At 42.3% G+C, this 18666-nt stretch overlaps 1 protein-coding gene across 6 annotated transcripts in view; it reads right to left on the bottom strand.

The window, feature by feature from the left end:
• Positions 1-4861: 4861 nt before the first annotated feature.
• Positions 4862-18666, bottom strand: part of LOC105061745 (protocadherin alpha-C2) — a 161458-nt gene continuing 147653 nt past the window's right edge. For 5 of the 6 annotated variants that reach the window (XM_074360811.1, XM_074360812.1, XM_074360810.1 and 2 more), the window contains exon 4: positions 4862-6802. In XM_074360811.1, the coding sequence (XP_074216912.1) occupies positions 6492-6802 (311 nt within the window). In that variant the 3' untranslated portion in view covers positions 4862-6491. The remainder of the gene's footprint in view (positions 6803-18666) is intronic. The other variant, XM_074360808.1, reaches the window with a different exon arrangement.

Below are 18666 nucleotides of genomic sequence, written 5' to 3'. Positions count from 1 at the left end.
GAAAAGCCAAATGTCTCATTTATACGACAACCCCCAAAGCAGACCAGTCAAATCGTAATGTTCTGATAGAAGACATGGGAAAAAAAATGTGCAACTTTATGGTAATCAAAGAAATACAAATTATACTAAGTACTGTATATAAAATAGTATACCATATAGCACAGGGAACTATATTCAGTATCTTGTAGTAACCTATAATGAAAAAGAATATGAAAAGGAATATATGTATGTATATGCATGACTCAAATATTATGCTGTTCACCAGAAGTTGACACATTGTAACTGACTATACTTCAATTAAGAAAAAGAACATCTAAATATCAGGAAGAAAAAGGAAAAAAAATCAGTAAAGAGCAAAACAAAACAAAACAAAACAAATTAAACCACAATGCTTTGCTTATCATATTTTCAAAGATGAGAATGACTGATAATATCTAGTGTTAGCAAGGTGTAGAAATTCTCATCAACTCTTGGTGGGCGCATACTGAATTTCCAGGGGCCAATTTTGTAGTATGTATAAAAAGTTTAATGTGCATATCTTTTACTTAGTAGTTCCACATTTTGGAACTTATCCAGAAGGAACATTGGACAGTATGTCGAGTGTGGTAAAAGAATGATCGTTACAGGACTGTTGACAGTAGTAAAACTTCAGAAAACTTTTAATAGATAGTAACAGAGACTGGCTAAATAAATTATAGTGTAACCATACCATGCAATATATGCAAATAATTTAACAGATTTATATTTATGTAGGAAAAAGCAAGTTACAGAAAGTACGATCCTTTAAAATATATGTACATATTTACAGGAAAAAAATACATCTCTTAATGCTTCCTCCTATGCAAAGAAAACTCAGTCACTCTTACCTTTTCTGTATCCCTTTATGCACGCTGCCTCACAGGACTTCAGTGATTCATCTGGTTGGCAACGTTGGGGAGAATAAACAGTTAATACCATTACGGAACCACACTTGGGTCCGCTTGCTGACACACAGTAGAGCCAGTCTACGGACACCAGGTTGTGATGAAGGAAAACGCAGTGTTTGGTAGAGAGTCCAGGCGGTTAATGCTCAAAAGACCAAACCAGATGGGCTTCAGGGAAGAGTTTTTAAAGGCCAGGAGGGGGAGGGGCGTTGCAGTGCACGTGATCACCTCGTGCACAGTTCTCTGATTGGTTGATGGTGAGGGAAACAAGGTGGTGTCACAGGTGTTAATTGTTATCAATCCTCTGCTCCAGCCGGTCCGGGGGCTGCGTGCTCATGCTCATCATGCCGTTAACTTCTTCCACCTGGTAGGGATTTTAGTCTATAAAACAACTCAAGAATGTGCATCAAATACTGGGATCTATGTCTTTCAGGGAGGAACTAAAGATTCTATGGCTGCTATATGGCTGATTTACCCTTTAAACTGTTACCAGTTCTCCTGACTCAACTGCTATTTTTTTGTTGTTACTGTACGTTCACATTCTTTCAATTATGAACTCTTGAGCCAGCCTTCTGTGACTCGGAAGGCCTGGAGACTAAAGTTTTTCTACCAACAAGGCAGGAGGACATGGTGGGGTCTGTCCCAGAAGGCCCTATACGGTCCTCCTTGATGACAATTCTTCGCTCAGCAATGCCCCTTTCCCTCTTGGAACTGAGCTGCCTGCCGGGAATACGAGCTTTTTTCTGCTCCTCCACACTGTCTTTCCCGCCTGATACTGAGAGGGAAACCCTGAATAATTCTGGAGTTCACTTAGCGATCTCGACTTTGGCACCCACACTAATCGATATCCTCTAACTCATCTTTATCATTAATAAAATCATTTTTGCCTTATACCATTTATTTGTCTTGTTTATCAATTTATTCATTACTCTGGACAAGGAAGAAAGTTGCTACTTACTAGGTCCTTTCAAGCACCAGTATGCATGGGAAAAGGCACAGAAAATAAACTCCAGCTCTTCAATAGTGTTCTAGTAGATACTTTACATGCTACTTTCTAAATTCTGGGCTTCTGTATATTTTATTTTTTAAATATATGTCTATATAATTATGTATTACTTTCAGAACCAGTAAAGAGAAATCAATACTGATATTTCCATTTTGATTAAAAAGAGGAAGAAAATATATATAACAATGATACTCTACTCTCTGTAAAATAAACATGGCCTCCTTAAATTACTCCTTACGGCTGTCAAGAATACAATGAAATGGATATTGTCATTTACTCCTGGTGGCCGCTGGTCTTGTGGTTCATAATAGGATAATGATTTGCTTTGTCACTGACTAGCTGTGTGACTTGAATGAGTCATTTCCCTCATTTGTTAAATGTTTCTTTTAGGCTCTAACTTTCTAAGATTTTGTACACCGATGTTTAGTATACACTTGGGTAATTAATATCAGCTATCAGCAAGCTGGTAGCGTTGTCTCTAAGTGTGTCATCTCCCTTTTTCCTGGGAACTCTCTGTCCTATCCATCGCCCACTGGCCCAGGGCTGATGGGACCAGAGGTGGCCCCCTCAATGAGGGTAATCCAATCAGTTTTTCTCTCTATGAAGAATTTAGAATGGGGATTTAGAAAAAGAAGGTAGGTTTTTGTGGACTGCTAGAAACAAGGGTAAATAAATTTAGAAACTGTGGAAAAGAAAAGATAAAAACTGATCTATAGTGATAGGGAACAAAGAAGCAGATTAAGAAAGATAATTAGAGAAGGTTAAGTTTTAAAAAAAAATTCTTCTGACTTTTAGTCTCTGGTCCCTTCTTGAGGCCCAACTGCCTTCCTAGTCTTAGTTTCAGTGAGACAACCTGTCTTTATGACACAGTGTCCTTTTTAGCTTAACTTACAACCAAAAAATCTGTTCTACAATGTACATCTCAGCCTGCAGAAATGGTCCTGTTCAGGGGTGAGCAAAAAAGTGGAGTAAAAGTATTTTTATGCAAATTATGTTGATTTCTTTTGCCATCACCCATCTACATTTTAATTAGTAGGAACAGTGTCCTGAGGGTAACAGCTAAACCTTGGGAAAAAAGGCAAGGAAATGGAAGAAAATGATTCTTAATAATAGCTATTTACTGACATTATGGTGTGTCAGGCATTGTGCTAAAAACTTTTTGAGATTATCTCACTGAATCTTCCCCACAAATCTGTTAAGATCTGTACTATAATTATTCTAATTTTTCAGATGATGAAACTGAGGCTGTAAAACTGAGAGAAGCAGTGCCTTGCCCAAGGTTCCCCAGCCAGTAAGTGACAGAGTTAATATCAGTTTCTTCCTTTCTGTAAGTAGAGTCACCATGCATCCCAGTTTGCATGGGCGAGTCTCAGTTTACATCTTGTAACCTGAAATAATTGTTAATGGTGTCCCCTTTCCGTCTCAAAAATGGACCTGACAACAAATTACATGGCCACTCCATCTCAAGATTTCTCAGTCTTGGCACTATTGTCATTTTGGGCTGGGAAGCTCTTTGTTATGAGGGGCTGTCCTCTGCATTACAGGGTGTTTACCGACACTGCTGGCCCCTACCCACTAGATGCCAGTAGCACCCCTGACCCAAGTAACAAAAACAAAAATGTCTCCAGATGTTGCCAGATGTCCTCCGAGGGGCAAAATTGAGAATCACCACATCTAAAGCCTATGCTCATAGACATTTAATTACAGAAGAAAAATATTATCTATTTGTTACAGAACATGTACTATGAACCTACCTATTACAGTGGCCGGCATACATCCTGTACTTAATAAAAGTTAATTCCTTAGGGGCATTATTTGATTTCCCAGTTGCAGAGAGGTGCGAGGGCTAAACAAACAATGAACAAGATGACTGGAGGGCTCTGTGATTAAAACTGGTTTGTTGCAATTCTTATTAGAGAAGACTGAAATAGTGTACTGGGAAGTGACCCAGAAACCTCCTGACTGCCCATTCTAGTAACACTGGAATTTGATTCTTGATTCCACTGGGTGTCCTACCTTAGTAATGAACTTAGTAGCCAGAGAGCAACAGAGTAAACTTCATACCGCAGCCTTCTGCAACAATAACAGCTACTGATAATCGGTGTTCTGTTTTCTTCTACTTTTCTACTTAGAAACGACCACCATTTCTTTCATACCACCATTTTCCATTTATTAGCAATAACAGAGGAAATACCAATAGCACCAATCAAAAATGAATCCACATGACGTGTTTGATCCTTACAGCTGTAATAACTAGTAACTAACATGGATTGGAAAGCACTTTGCAAATGTAAAAAGTGCCGTACAGATACATCATAATCATCATCATTAGTAAATTAGCCCGATTCTCCTAGTATTCAAAAGGCACGTAAGGTCAGATACATGGGTTTCAGTGGGGCAAAATGATCACAACCTACAATGTAGCAATGGTTCACATGTGTTAGCAGTAAGTTTTACCCCATGCAATCCTGCAGAGCTGAAGTTACACACCCTTCAAAATAGGGGAGAATGAAGCTTAAAGTAGACAAAACAGGTCTGTTTTTTTTTCTTTTTTTTTGAGATTTAATGCTTTTGTTTTAATAACAGACTCCTACCTCTTTTATGTTAACTTTTAAAAGATATTATAATTAATCAAACCTCTAAATTGCACATTGTAACAAAATTAAAATTCCTTATTGAAGGTGACGGTAAATTTGATAATTCTCTATGAGCTGATATTCCAGATAGTGTCAGGATTTCAGGGCATTCTGCGACTTCAGAGAGGTCAGATTGGTCAGTTTTGTGCTTGCATGCCCTCGGGGAATATCTTCAGTATTCATTCCAGAATTGTTACTAGAAAACAACTGCTTCATCCATTCCCTTGCCAGCAGGAGTCTTGGCAAGAGACGGCTCTTGGCTGACCATAAATAAAATTCCTTGAATCACCAGTATCTTGATTTAAGAAAGAAATTTTACTGTGTCTTTCATACACAAAAGCTGATTAACAATGGTTAAAAAAAAAAAACAACACTACTCCACTTTTTCACAGGTGTACAAAAAGGAAATATAATGGAATTACATTCAACAATAAAGCTTAAAGTTCACTCTAGGTAATAGTTGCATTAACATTCACATACACAAGCACAGAGTAAATATAGTTCAGGAGTCTTATAATAGCATACAGCATACATATGGGAGATTGATTTCAGGGAACATCATAGGTGTTAGCAAGATTAGCAATGCAGAGTGTTATCGAAAAGGAAAACTAAACCAAAGAGAAGGTGTTGGCTAGCACACCAAGACAGGTCACAGAATTAGAGGGTTGAAAAGTCTGCTCACTGTATGAATGAGAAAACGGTATTTTCCTTCCATTTCTGGGTCTTGATAGAGTTGGCTAGACAAGGTTGTGTATTCAAAGTGCACATGATTGTTTCTTAGAAAAGAGAGAGAGAAAGATCCTTTCACTTAGTCATGAATACATGCGAGAGGCAGCCCCAGAGTGACCTGAAAGAGTACAGCTGTGACTGGCAGGTGGCCGGTATAATACAGATGTTTCAGGCAATTCTCTTAAAGCACTTCTGTAGCAGCAACGATCATTTACATGGCTGTCGACTGAATTCTCTTTTGAGGAGAGCTTAGGGGAACTGTATTCATCATATTTCTCTTTAAAGATTTATAGTTATAGATTCTTCTCTTTTTTTAAATAAATCTATCAAACAACAAACAGCATAAAGTGAGGTGTTGGGGTTTTTCTTTTGCTTTTGCATATGTGTTGCTGGAAAAGGACCTGACCTTTTCATAAATGTTGTGTGCAAAAGAATTTTTAATAAAGTGAGCACAAGGACATATACAGGAAACACATCAGATCTGCTTCGGTTGCCCTGGTTGGCCCCCTGTTAAACACTGAGCTATTGGCTTGTAGGTATAATGCAGGTTTCAGGTACAATGACACCACAGCCAAGAGACCTTAGGGACTCCCAAAGCCTTGTCAGTCGGGGGAGTTTTGTCTGCTGGAGGGTGGCCGCCGCCTCTTGAGTTGTAAGATTTAGAAAGCCTGGTCCCTCTTAGTTTCACATTTCCGTTTATTTGCCTTTGTTTCCCAGCCCTCCTGGTCTAACCTGGCCCATCCCAGCCACTATCTGGCCCTCACATACCCCCGGTGGCCACACATACCCAGTGGCCACAGACACTCAAGCTGCTCAATCTCAGAACCTTTCAGCCTGCCCTGCAAGTGTCATCAAGACAGGATCCCCGGAGCACAGGGCAGAGAGTCCAACCTCTCACGGGCGGGGCTGGGAAGCCTCTCCTTTGCGGCGGAGGAGAAAGGAAACTTGGGTCTGCTTTTTAGGTTCTGAAAACAAGCCAGAGTGGAGAGAGAGAGAGTTAACACCAGACTTAGGAAAGCTTTGAAGACAAAACCTGTTAAATGTGATCTAGACAGACACAGGGAACTTTCTGCAGATTTCTGAGGTCTATGAGAGGGGGCTCATGTGGACAGGAGCAAGGAGGGGGGCGTTGCTACATGGGAGGGATTTGCCATTATTACAAAAACTGGCTAAGTGGCTTGTTTCCATGAGATGACCTCACTGGTCACTGTTGTCAGTCGTGCTGTTCCCTTTCTCCTTTTTCTCCTGGGTCTTGCTACCCTTCTTCTTTTTCTTCTTTTTCTTGGTCTCCTCCTTTTTGCCGAAGGTTATGAAGTCACTTTTGTCAATTTGGCTGTTAGTAGGCTCCTGCCGGATGGAGATGATTGCAGGAGATCCTGGGATAATGAATTTGTCTGGCAACTCACCGGGACCCGACTGTTTGGGGTTGCCTGGTCCGTATTTAAAGGTCCAGCTGTTGCTGTTGACACCAGCACCGACTGGAGGGGACACCTCTCCTGCCTCTGGTTCTGAAAGACAAAGCATTGCCAGTCAGTCACGGAGTCAACACACGCCTTTCAGGTGTCACACGCGTGGGCTGAACTAAGGACAGGCTGCAGACACGGGCCTGGTCCCCAAGACGTCATGGGCTATTTTTTTCAAGCCTGGGGCAAAGCCAATGTTTGGAAACAAGCAGGAAGGCAGATTTCTTCACCACAGGGTCCAGAAATCTAATTTTCTAGTAACATATTTTTGGTTCTTTGTGAAGAATTTCCTAAAGAATATATGGGGTGATTATCTTGCCTGGAAATGGGGCGGAAATGTACTGGATTATAGCAGAATATGAAATAAAACACCTAGCGATAAATTTAACCAAGGAGATAAAACACCTGCACACTGAAAACTTTACAACATTTATGAAAGAAACTGAAGAAGACAGAAACAAATAGAAAGATATTCCATGCTCATGGATTAGAAGAATTAATATTATTAAAATGTCCATACTACCCAGAGCAATCTATAGATTCAATGCCATCCCTATTAAAATTTCAATGGCATTTTTCATAGAAATAGAGCAAACAAACCTAACATTTGTATGGAACCACGAAAGACCCTAAATAACCAAAGGATTCTCAAGAAAGCAGAACAAAACTAGAGGCACCAAGCTTCCAAACTAAATTACAAGGCTATAGTAACCAAAACAGTATGATGCTGGCATAGAAACAGACACATAGATCAACAGAATAGAATAGAGAGCCCAGAAATAAACTCATGCAAAAATGGCCAATTAGCTTATGACAACAGAGTCAAGACAGTCTCTTCAATAAATACTGTTGGGAAAAGCGGACAGCCACATACAAAAGAATGAAACTCGGCCTCTATCTTACACCATAAAAATTAAGTCAAAATGGATTACAGACTTGAACGTAAGACCTGAAACCATAAAACTCCTAGAAGAAAACATAAGCAATTATCTCTTTACCATCAGTCTTAGCAATGATTTTTTTTGACTCTGACATGAAAAGCAAACATAAACAAATGGGACTACATCAAACTAAAAAGCTTCTGCACAAAAAAAGGAAACCAAACAAAATGAAAAGGCCACCTATGGAATGGGAGAAAATATTTGCACATCATATATCTGATATGGGGTTAGTATCCAAAATACATAAAGAACTCATAGAATTCAAAATCCACAAAACCAACAATCTGATTAAAAAATGGGCAGAAGATCTGAATAGATATTTTTTCCAAAGAAGATATACAGGTGGCCAACAGGTATGTGAAAAGGCGCTCAACGTCTCTAATCATCAGAGAAACACAAATCAAAACTGCAGTGAGATATCACCTCACACCTGTTAGAATGGCTGTTACCAGAAAGACTAGAAACAGCAAGTGTGGGTGAAGGTGTGGTGCACTGCTGATGGGAATGTAAATCGGTGTGGCCATTATGGAAAAGTGTATGAAGGTTCCTCAAAAAATTAAAAATAGAGCCAGCCTATGATCCAGCAATTCCACTTCTGGGTATGTATCTGAAGAAAACGAAAAACACTATTTTGAAAAGATACATGCACCCCCATGTTCACTGCAGCATTATTTACAATAGACAAGATATGGAAGCAACCTAAATGTCCACTGATGGATGAACAGATAAAGAAAATGTGAGAGGTGTGTGTGTGTGTGTGTGTGTGTGTGTGTGTGTGTGTGTGTGTATAACATATATATATCAATATTATTCAGCTATAACAAAGAATGACATTTTGCCATCTATGATAACATGAATGGACCTCAAGGGCATTATACTGAGATAAGTCAATATTTAAAATTTGACAAAATGAGAAAGACAAATACCATATGATCTCACATGTGGAATCTGAAGAAAAACCTCATAGATTGGTACCTGATAGAGGTGGGTGGTGGTGGTGGTGGTGAAGGGGGTTGACAGGTACAAACTTGCAGTTATAAAATAAATTAGTCATGGGGATGTAGTGTGCAGTATGGTAACTATAGTTAATAATACTGTACTGGGTATTTGAGAGCTGCTAAGAGAACAGATCTTAAGAGTTCTCATCATTAACAAAAAGAAATTTTTGTAACTATGTATAGTGACAGCTGTTAACTAAACTCACTGTGATCACTTTATAATATATACAAAGATCGATTCATGTTGTACACCTGAAACTAATATAACGTCCTGTCAGTTATACTTCAATTAAAAATAAAAGATACAGATATGTAGGTACATGTAAAGTATTACATAGGACTCAGAAGGAAAATGATTAATTACAGTTGAGAAAGTCAAAGGAGATTCGAGAAGAGAGGTGAAATTTGCACTGAGACTTGAGAACATGATTAGGCATCCACAAGGGTTTCCAATGTAAGTCTTTCACAAGAGTAGTTGGAAGACACACCATAAAGTTTACCAATAACTTCTAAAAGAGTAGAGGTCAGGGGCAGAGAGGAAGAGTAATGGTCTGTCTGTACAAAGTGATCCCAGTGGCTATGACATTGGAACCCTCTGACATCACAGCAGTGTTCACATATCTGATACTGCTCCTTTGGTGAAGGCACGAAAAGTTCTGCTGGATAAACCTTTTATGTTTGATGGCAGTTTGGGATTCTCTGCACCTGCTATTTCCATCTCCTTACCCCCCGCCACTTCTCAGTCTCCTCTAATTTGGCATCCTTGAGCACCACTTTTCTAACGCTGCTCACATCAAGCTCACTAATTGCATTATTTCCAAAGCCAGTGGTCACATTTTAGGCTTCATCTCATTGACGCTCTCGGCAGCATGTGTCACCCACTTCTTGAAATGCTTATTTTTTATAAGTTCCTTGTCAAACCACTTTCCTGACCATTTTCTTTGGCTGCTCTTTGTCAGCTTCCTCGCAGGATCCTTTCACCTATGTGTTGGAACTTCCTTGGGTTTTGCCCTAGACCTTCCTCTCTTCTTTCTCTTCATTCTCTACTTTGGGGATCTCAGCCTGTCCACGGTTATACATACCATCTAAATATGCTGATAAGATACAAATTTATACTTAAAGCCCATAGGTCTCTGGGCTCCAATCTCATGTATCCAACTGCTTATCTGGTATCTCATTGGGCGGTCTCATGGGCATCTCAAACTGAAGGAATCCAAAATCAAAGTCATATTCCTTTCCTCTTTTCCTTTCTAAATTTCTCATCTCAGTCAGTGATACTCCATTTACTCCAATGTTCAAGCCAGAAAGTTCAGAGCCATTATTCATTTTTCATTCTTCATTTATAATATACCAAGGCCTGTCATTTCTGCCTCCTAAATGTATCTTGACTTTGTCCTCTTCTCCCCATTTTCACGGCTGCTCCCTTTTTTCAGGACCCCATTATCTTGTATGTGAATTACAGCAATAGCCTCTCCTGGTTCAGCCTGCTTCTACTTTCCTTCCACACAGTAGCCAGCATCTTCCTTATTCTTTAAAGTCTTTCTTCCTTTTTTAAAAACTGAAGGATCACAGACACACGGTAAAATCCTTTAAAAAATAGAAATTAGATTATAGCACTCCCTTGCTTAAAATTATTTGAAGATTTTCTGTTGCCTTGAGGGGGAAAAAAAGTATATCAAACTGGTTAACTTAGTATATGACGCCCTTCAATAACTGGTTATTTTTTATTCTCCAATCTCATCTGTGCGTCTCCCTCTTACCACTGTCCTCCAGCCTCACCCGCTTTCCTTCAGTTCCTCAGCACCCCTTGGGGTTGTTTTTACCTCAAGATCTGTGCACATATGTCTCCTTTTGCCTAGAATGATCTCCCCTTCATGCTTAGCGTGACTCCTCATTCTTCAAGTCTGTGCTTAAGTGGAACCTCCTCGGACAGGCATTCTGTGACCATCCTAGCCAAGCAGCACCCCTTCACCTCTATCTCTATCACTGCGAGTCTGCAGACACAGAAAATATGTATGTTTTATTCACCAATGTGTAACCAGTGTCTCGCACAATTCCTGGCTCATAATGGGTGTTCAATAAATACTTGCTGGATGGATGAATGAAAGGACTGAGGTGAGAAATGGAAGTGGTGCCCACTCTAGCAGATCAAACAACTTTCCACCGAGTCCCTAAAGACAATCAGGTAATGCACGTGAAGCCCTAAGCCTGACTCCAATGCAATGGAAGAGCTTACACGTGGTCAACTACATACGCTGTAGCTCTTTGGGGGAGGGAGGCAAGGTAAGGATGTTGCAAATTGAGTCCAAGTACCAGCAGATAGTACAGAAAGGGAGTGAGAAACTTTCTTCTCTCCCATCAGCCCCTGTGCTCCACCATGGTTTCCCTGGCAGAGCTGACACTATAGCTCACTGGACACAGGGCAATATTTTCTCTCTGAGACTGATTACTTTGATTCATCTAAGATAATCAAATCTGCAACTGAGCTCAGCCAGAATCTGCCTGTTTACTTTTCAAATACAGGTCCTGCCCCTGAGAGACTGAGACAAAAGTGAGAAATGTATTTAACAGCCCCTGAATCAGCGTCTAGGAGAACTGGGGTTCAACACCACTCCTCAGTCCTTCAGTTGCTCCCACAGAGCCCAGGATGGAATTTTTTTTCTGACCACAGCCAGGACTCTGCATGAGGCCTTTAGGACTGGCATCTGGAGATGCTGAGCTCAGAGATATTTTTATCTTGCAGAGTTAAAGGGCCTTAATGGCTGTGCCTATTGGCGGAGGAGCCCCTCTCGGCAGGATGGCTAAGAGTTAATGAGCTCCTTTTACATGTCATTGAGCTCCTCTGGCCTGTGCTGGGCGTCTTGGGTGGGTCTGACTCAGACTCAACTCCAAGAAGCCATCAGAGAACCATTCAGGTGCATCCTCCTTAAATTCCCTTTCTGTGGAGCAGAACAAGATCTGGTTTCTCCAGGGCCTCACGCAGCACCGTGCCCAGCCTGTTCCAGCCGATGTGAGCAAACATCTCTGGGGCTCGTTCAGGTGAAATAATAGCTTAAGGAGCTGACAAACAACATTTACTGACCTTCTAATCTGAGTCCCTCTTGGCTAACAGCACTGAAACCCTTGGCCAGCTTTGCTTATAAAATGCTGTGACTTTGGGGCAGAATCAAGGAGATATTCCCTTTTCTGTCCCTAACCCCAGCCCAGGGCCAGTCCCAGAAAATGGTCGGCCAATCAAGAAATGTTTCTTCTTTCAGTGCTGCCTCCCATCCCCGCTCCTGAGGCCTCCCACAGATCCCTTCCCCTCTGCTCCCAGGGACCCAGCTCCTTGGCTGACAAAGACTGAGATGCAGTCATGACCCAGAAGAATGGATGGATCTATTAGAGCCTGGAAGGAGGATTCTGACACACCTCAGGTAGGTGGTGGTTTGGACCAGCCCTTCCCTGACATTCAGGTTACAACCCAATGGGATTTGAAAGTTCAAGAGAATATGATCATAATTATGGTAAATGGTTTTGCTTTTTTTAAAAAAAAATCGCTGATTTCTCCCTGATAGGTGGGAATACATTTAAAAATCAGAACATATATTTTTTTAACAAAGGCATGTAGATCTGTCTGCAGCTTTAAAAACTGCCCTCTGCGGGTAGCTGACCACTTCACCTACTCCCACAACCCACTCCAGGCACCTCCCTTAGGCACTGCTCAGGGTCTTCTTGGCAACATTCCCACTTTTTTAAAAAAATTTAAGGTCCTGGGGTTTGAACCCAGGACCCCGTGAAAACTAAACACACACTCTACCTCTTCTTTCATGCTAAACTAACTGTGGCTGGAGTTTAGCCTCAATGAGTGGAAGTGATTGGGCTGAAGGCTCTGCCCATGCAGATGCCAGGGAAGGTCCTGAAGATTGTGAAGCAAACGCCAGACTTGTAAACTCACCCCTGACCCCTGTTTGAATCCGCTCTGGACAATCCGCCAAGGCCAGGAGAGGTTTCTCTCGCACTGATTTCCCCTAATGGAACCACGCAGTGACTCTGACCAAGGACATTACTTTTAGAAAAGTTCTTACAGGATTAAGGCTGGAGAATGTTGGAGGGTGTTTAATTTTCTTTTCCTCTCTTCCTCTTGCTTTGTTCTTCTGAATTTGAGGGCTTGCTCTGGTTCTATCATAAATGGTACGTAATCCTGGGCAGTTGACATAAATATCTCTGAGCCTCAGTTTCCTCCTGCATAAAATAGAGGTGACCACCTTCCTGTCTACATCAGGGTTATAAATTAGTTACCTTTAACCTGCCTCCCTCTGTACACAGCACGGGGCTAAGCAGATGTGCACGCAATACAGTTTTTACTCCTCACGTGAACCACAGGAAGTAGACATTGCCAACACCCATGTCTGCTTCATCGATACGTCGGTTTTAGAAATGAAGAGACTGAGGACCAAGGGTCACACGGCTACTAACTGGTGGAGTCTGGGACTCAAATCTAGATAGTCTCACCCCAATTATGAGCCCCACATCCTGAGTTGTACGTGAAGGCCTTTTGAAAGCCCCGAAGCATTATACAAGTGTAGCGATTGCTACGGCTGTATCTGTTTAGTCACCACTTGGGAGACGGAGATGCAGGCAGAAGCCTCTAAGCGAAAATCCGTAGAAAGATGTGTGGAGGTGGGGGGAGGGGTGAGCATGCGGAGAGCGCTCAGCGCAGGAAAATCGCAGCCCAGCCTGCAGGTTTCAGCCCCTCCCCCTTCGCTCCCCATTCATCCCTTTGTTACCATCTCTGGATTCTGGTGCTGAGGTTAATAAAGAGCTTCCAGAAAACCCATCATTTTGATTAAAGCCGGGGACTATCTTGCCAGGCAGCACTCTGGAGCCTGCCTACCGCCCACTCCGCTAGGTCGGAGCAGCCAGCAAAGGCTATTAAATGCTTACAGCCGTTTCCGGCCCCGCGGGACAGCTCCCCTGGACTGCTCGTTCTCCGGCGCGGGCTGCCGCCGCCGCTGCCCCTGGCTGCCCGGAGAAGGGTCAGGGCGCGCAAGGCTGTGCGGATCTGGGTCTGCAAGTCAACTTCCAGGCCTTCTGCGCAAGGACACGCACCCCGCCCCCTGACTCCTTTCCCCACCGGGCCAGCCACTGCGATCTTTCAAGCAGTTCCGATGTCATTTGAACCTTCTGTGGCTTCAAGCAACCATTTCATCTCTGTCTCTTTCTGTGTGTGTGTGTGTGTGTGTGTGTGTGTGTGTGTGTGTGTGTGCGCGCGCGCGCGCCTGACTTTCGCTGTCTCTCTGTCTCTCCCAGAACTGGGCTGACAGAATTATACATGCTCAGACCAAAAGGCAAAAAGCATCTGCCATTTTGCAAACCTGCTGAAAGAGGATGTAAAACATCACCAGTTCCCTCCCCACCCCCTTTCCTACCATCTGTGGTGTTGGTGGACTGCTTGGACAAGCCCCGCCTCCCCGCCCTCACTCAATCCTTTATGAATTGGGCAAAATTAATCTGAGTAATTATAGCCCACAACACACAGGAGAACCGTGGTCTGAAACCCAAATCCTGTCCGGGATCAGGCTGAGGGGGAGAGAGCGAAAACTACCTGGGCCAGCATTAACAGCATTTCCCACTGCCTCAAGTCCTTCAATCGACAGTGCAAAGAACTCTCCATGGAAACAAGGGAATGTAAAAATATACTCCCTGTTCTCTTTAAGACTCTAGGCTCTATCATCAGAATACTAGGTTTAAATCTGGCTACACCATGTAAATTATACGATATTTAGCAAGTTATTTCATTATCTCTGGGCCTCACATGTAAAGGAGTAATAACATCCACCTCATAGGGTTGTTATAGGATTAAATGTAATTATCCTTACAGAGCACATAACACAGTGCCTAGCACAAAGTAAAAGCTCATTACATTTTACCTGTTAGTAAGATCAGAGCAACAGAAGAGTCACTCATTTAAGGAACATCAATCTATTGCCTATTATGAGTCTGGCACTTTATTATGCATTTTGCATATATATTTATAAGTAAATATATATATATATTTAAAAGATTTCCATTTTATAGATAAGGCAACTGAAAGCTTAAATTATAGCAAGATTATTTGCCATGAATCAAACAGGGATTTGGTAATAAAGCTGAAAAATTATTCTTGCATTGATTCCTCAGCTCAATAATAGAATTTTTTTTTTAACTTCTTGTGAAGCCTTGGGGATAGGGGAGAGCTGACTCACAGGCCTAGCATGCTGATCCCTAGAGTGGCTGTAAAGGATGGTGTGTGTGTGTGATCAGAGAGATCACAGGCTTGGTGATGGGGAACTAATCTGATAATCACCCCCCAGAGGCTGCCACTCCTGGGTGTTTCACCCACTTGGGGTGGGTTGAGTGATCTGGAAGAAGACTGTGTGGCTGTTTGGTGCCTCAGGCCACAGCTGGGCTAATTTTCAGTAATCTGGGAGCGGAAGGCATAAATACAGTGGCATATTTTTAAAAGCCACAGCTCTTGCTTTGTGCCCAAAATAACTCTGCCATTTCTAGGTTAAGACTATAAAGATATCACGTGCTGTAAACCCAGATTCGAAAACTGGAATTGCTGGTCTCAAATCTTCCTAGCTCTCCACAGTCAGCTAAAAAAAAAAAAAAGAAAAGAAAAGAAAAAAACCCAAAGTAAAATAAAATAAAATAGCACGTCTTCTTTCTGTGATCCCCTAACCTAAGAGGGCTCAGGCTGCATGGCTTTCTCTACCTTATTTCCTAGTCACTAAAGTCCCCCGGGGTCTTGGGAGGGCAATTTCCCCTTATAGCCTTTTTTTTTTTATAATGCTCCCTGCCTCTGCTGCTGTTATAACCCGGGAATGCTTAAAATGAAGGTCTGGGGGTCACACAGTTTTGAGCTGGAATCTCAGCCTTGGCACTTTGTTGTGTAACCCTGAGCAAGCCACTTGGCCTCTCAGTATTCTTTCACGTATAAAACAAAGATAACAATGTCCATCTAATGGGACTGTGATCATTCAAAAGAGGGAGTGCTCGTAAATCACCTAGAACAATACCTGGCATGTAGAAACTGCAATAGAGGATGGGCATTACTACTACGGAGTAGTCCTCTAAGGAATCTGACTCCTCTAACAACTGATTCCTGGATGCAGTACTTCCAGAAAATCTTTTCCAGGGGCCCTCCTCCTAGGGAAGTTTTCCAGCTTAGAAACCGTTGCTAGGTAGGGAGCCATTCTCCAGGGCCCTCTGAAACAGGCAGGAAGGAGGCGGCTTAGACATGGCGGACAGCACACTGGATTAGGGGGCAAAAGCCTTGGGTTCAAGTTGCAGCTCCACCATTCTGCTTTCTGCTGAGTTTCCTACTACACTGTTTGGGTAACACTGACTTGTAGTTTCTTCATCTGTAAAATGGATACAGTAGCTTCCTCCCAAAGACAATGTTATCCACTCAACTGAATTTATTTATTATGTACAATGAATTAGACATGATGCTAGGAATTAAGGATAGGGCTCTGAAAAATATTCGGACAGGTACCTTACCCTCAAAGAGTTACAGTGTAGAAAAAGACAAGTAAATGAAGAAATACAATACTGTTTTAAGGAATAAACAAAGGTTGAGAAACTCTGACATAAAGATGGCATTAAACTTTCTAGAGACAGTGTGTACAGAGGTTAAGAGCAAAGGCTCAGAAGTCAAAGAGCTTTGCTTCAGATCCTGGCCCCACCACTTACTAGATAGAGGTGTGGCCTTATTTAACCCTAGGTGTCTCAGTTTCCTAAGCATTAGAATGGGTATAATAATAGACTTATCTGGGGTGGGCAACAGATGAAAGGAGTTCATTCATTAAAGTGTTTTGACTTAGGTGCACAAAACATGGTTTAAGTGCTCAGTACAGGTTAACTATTACTACTATTATTCACAAGTAAATCCTCTCCTCTCTCTGCTCCTGTATTCTCAATCCTGAGGGCTAAGTCCCTTGATGGGGGTGTCACTGAGTGAAGCGACATATAGTCCTGATTAGAGGTAGGGGCCAGAGGGAAGCATACAAGTGCGGTCAGCTCCAGATAAGACAGTGCCAGTTTGATACACTCATACCGTATAATCCACTAATCCTACTTTTGGAAATGAACCCTATATAATACGAGGAGTACAAAAGATATATGTAAGATATATGTATAAGAATATGCACTGCATTGCTTAAAAAACATAGACACCGATAGGAAAGTGGCTAAAGAAGTTATAATACAGACACACAACACTGTTCGCCCTTATTACAGAAGAATGAGGCAGGTCTTTATGTGCTGACATGGAAAGGTGTTTGTTAAAAAATAAAAACAAACTATATACTAATGTGCATAAAATTATCCCCTTTTCCTTTTTGAAAGCCTACATATTTTTAATAAACCGAGAAAAAAAACATTCACACATCAATTATGTAGTTAAAAATTAATCTGAAAAATGTTTGGAAGAGTGAGCCCAAGTGTAAACTGTGGACTCTGGGTGCAAATGATGCGTCTGCACAGGTTCATCCATTGCAGCCGCTGCACAGCTCTGGCTGCGTGTCGCCAGTGGGGGCGGGTGTGGAGACAGGGGCATGTGGGACCTCTCTGTCCTTCCTGCTCAATTTTGCTATGAACCGAAAAGTGCTCTCAAAAAATAAAGCTTGTTAATTAAAAACTATATTTGGAAGATACACACAAAACTGTTAACAGCGGTTGCCTCACTGATGAAGAAGAGTGGGATTGAAGAAAATTTGGATATTTTTACACAAACAGTGTTGTATTATCTAATACAGCACCAACAATGTAATTGCATATTATTTTATAACGCAGTACTTTAAACTTCATAGCTGTAAAAAATCCGGGGGAGACACACTAAACTGCTGGCAGTGGTGACTTCTGGGGAGCGTGACTAGAGACAGGGAGTGAGGTACCACTCATTTTATTTTAGTTTTTACAGATTTAATTTGTTATGATTTTTGTTCTTTTGTAATTAGAGAGAGAGAGAAATTAAAAAGAATCCCAGCCCAGCCATTACCTGCTTAATCAGCTGCAAATTCAAAAACTAGCTCAAAAACTATCCGCGACAGAATGTCCCTGCCCAGGAGAGCCTGGAGCCAGGAGCAGCTCCAGAATCTGCAGGGCCCACTGCAAAATGAAAATGGGGTGCCCCTTGTGGAAAAAAAACTGATTAAAGACTTCAAGATGGCAAGAGCATAGCATTCAACCAAAGAGGGCCCTTCTAAGTGCAGGGCCCCAGGAGCAGCCTGGCCTGGACCCCAGATCCCACTGCTGGGTTCCCCCTTCAGCACTGCAACCTGGCAGTGACTCTCCACAGAGGCTTCACACTGCCCACCCCTGAAACTGGGTGGGGCATCAATGCTTCACCCAAGAAAACTGCTCCTGGTTTTGATTAGGTTATCACATGTCCCTTCTCCTTTCCCCCTTACTTTGTTACAAGCTGCGCTTCTTAAAAATCTGGCAGTAATCCCAGGCTCTATGCTGCTGTGTCACTTTGCAGCCTTGAGCAACCATTTCTAGACGAGCAGTGATATCTCTGCATCGAGGCTGTAAGATGGAGGTGCTGTCAGAACACTGCAGGGAGGGGGCAAGAGAAGGAGCGTCCTGGGGAGAAGCCTCTCGTCTGCCACCAGCCCCCGCTCGCTCTGTGCACTCCCAGACCATTCCACTTCATCCAGCAAAGACATGGTGAAGCCTCTTTACTGCGTGCCAGGAACTGTGCTAAGTGCCAGGAGAAAAGGGTAACACTTTTGAGCGTTAACCATGAGCTCAGCGCCGTGCTAAGCGTTTTGCACAAATGGTCTCAGGCCATCCTTATGTCAGACTTCGGTCTTTCCCTTGTCACACGTTTGTAAATCTGAGGCACGGGGATGAAGCCGAGGCACTGTGCAAGGCCACGCTGCCTCCCTTACAAAGCTAACACAGGGCAGCATTTAAACAAACCTGCCCTTCACTCTCCACG

Source organism: Camelus bactrianus, chromosome 3 (genome assembly GCF_048773025.1).
Source record: "Camelus bactrianus isolate YW-2024 breed Bactrian camel chromosome 3, ASM4877302v1, whole genome shotgun sequence".
Taxonomy (NCBI): domain Eukaryota; kingdom Metazoa; phylum Chordata; class Mammalia; order Artiodactyla; family Camelidae; genus Camelus; species Camelus bactrianus.
Note: the sequence above shows the minus strand (reverse complement) of the source record. Positions and strands in the feature narration are given on the sequence as shown.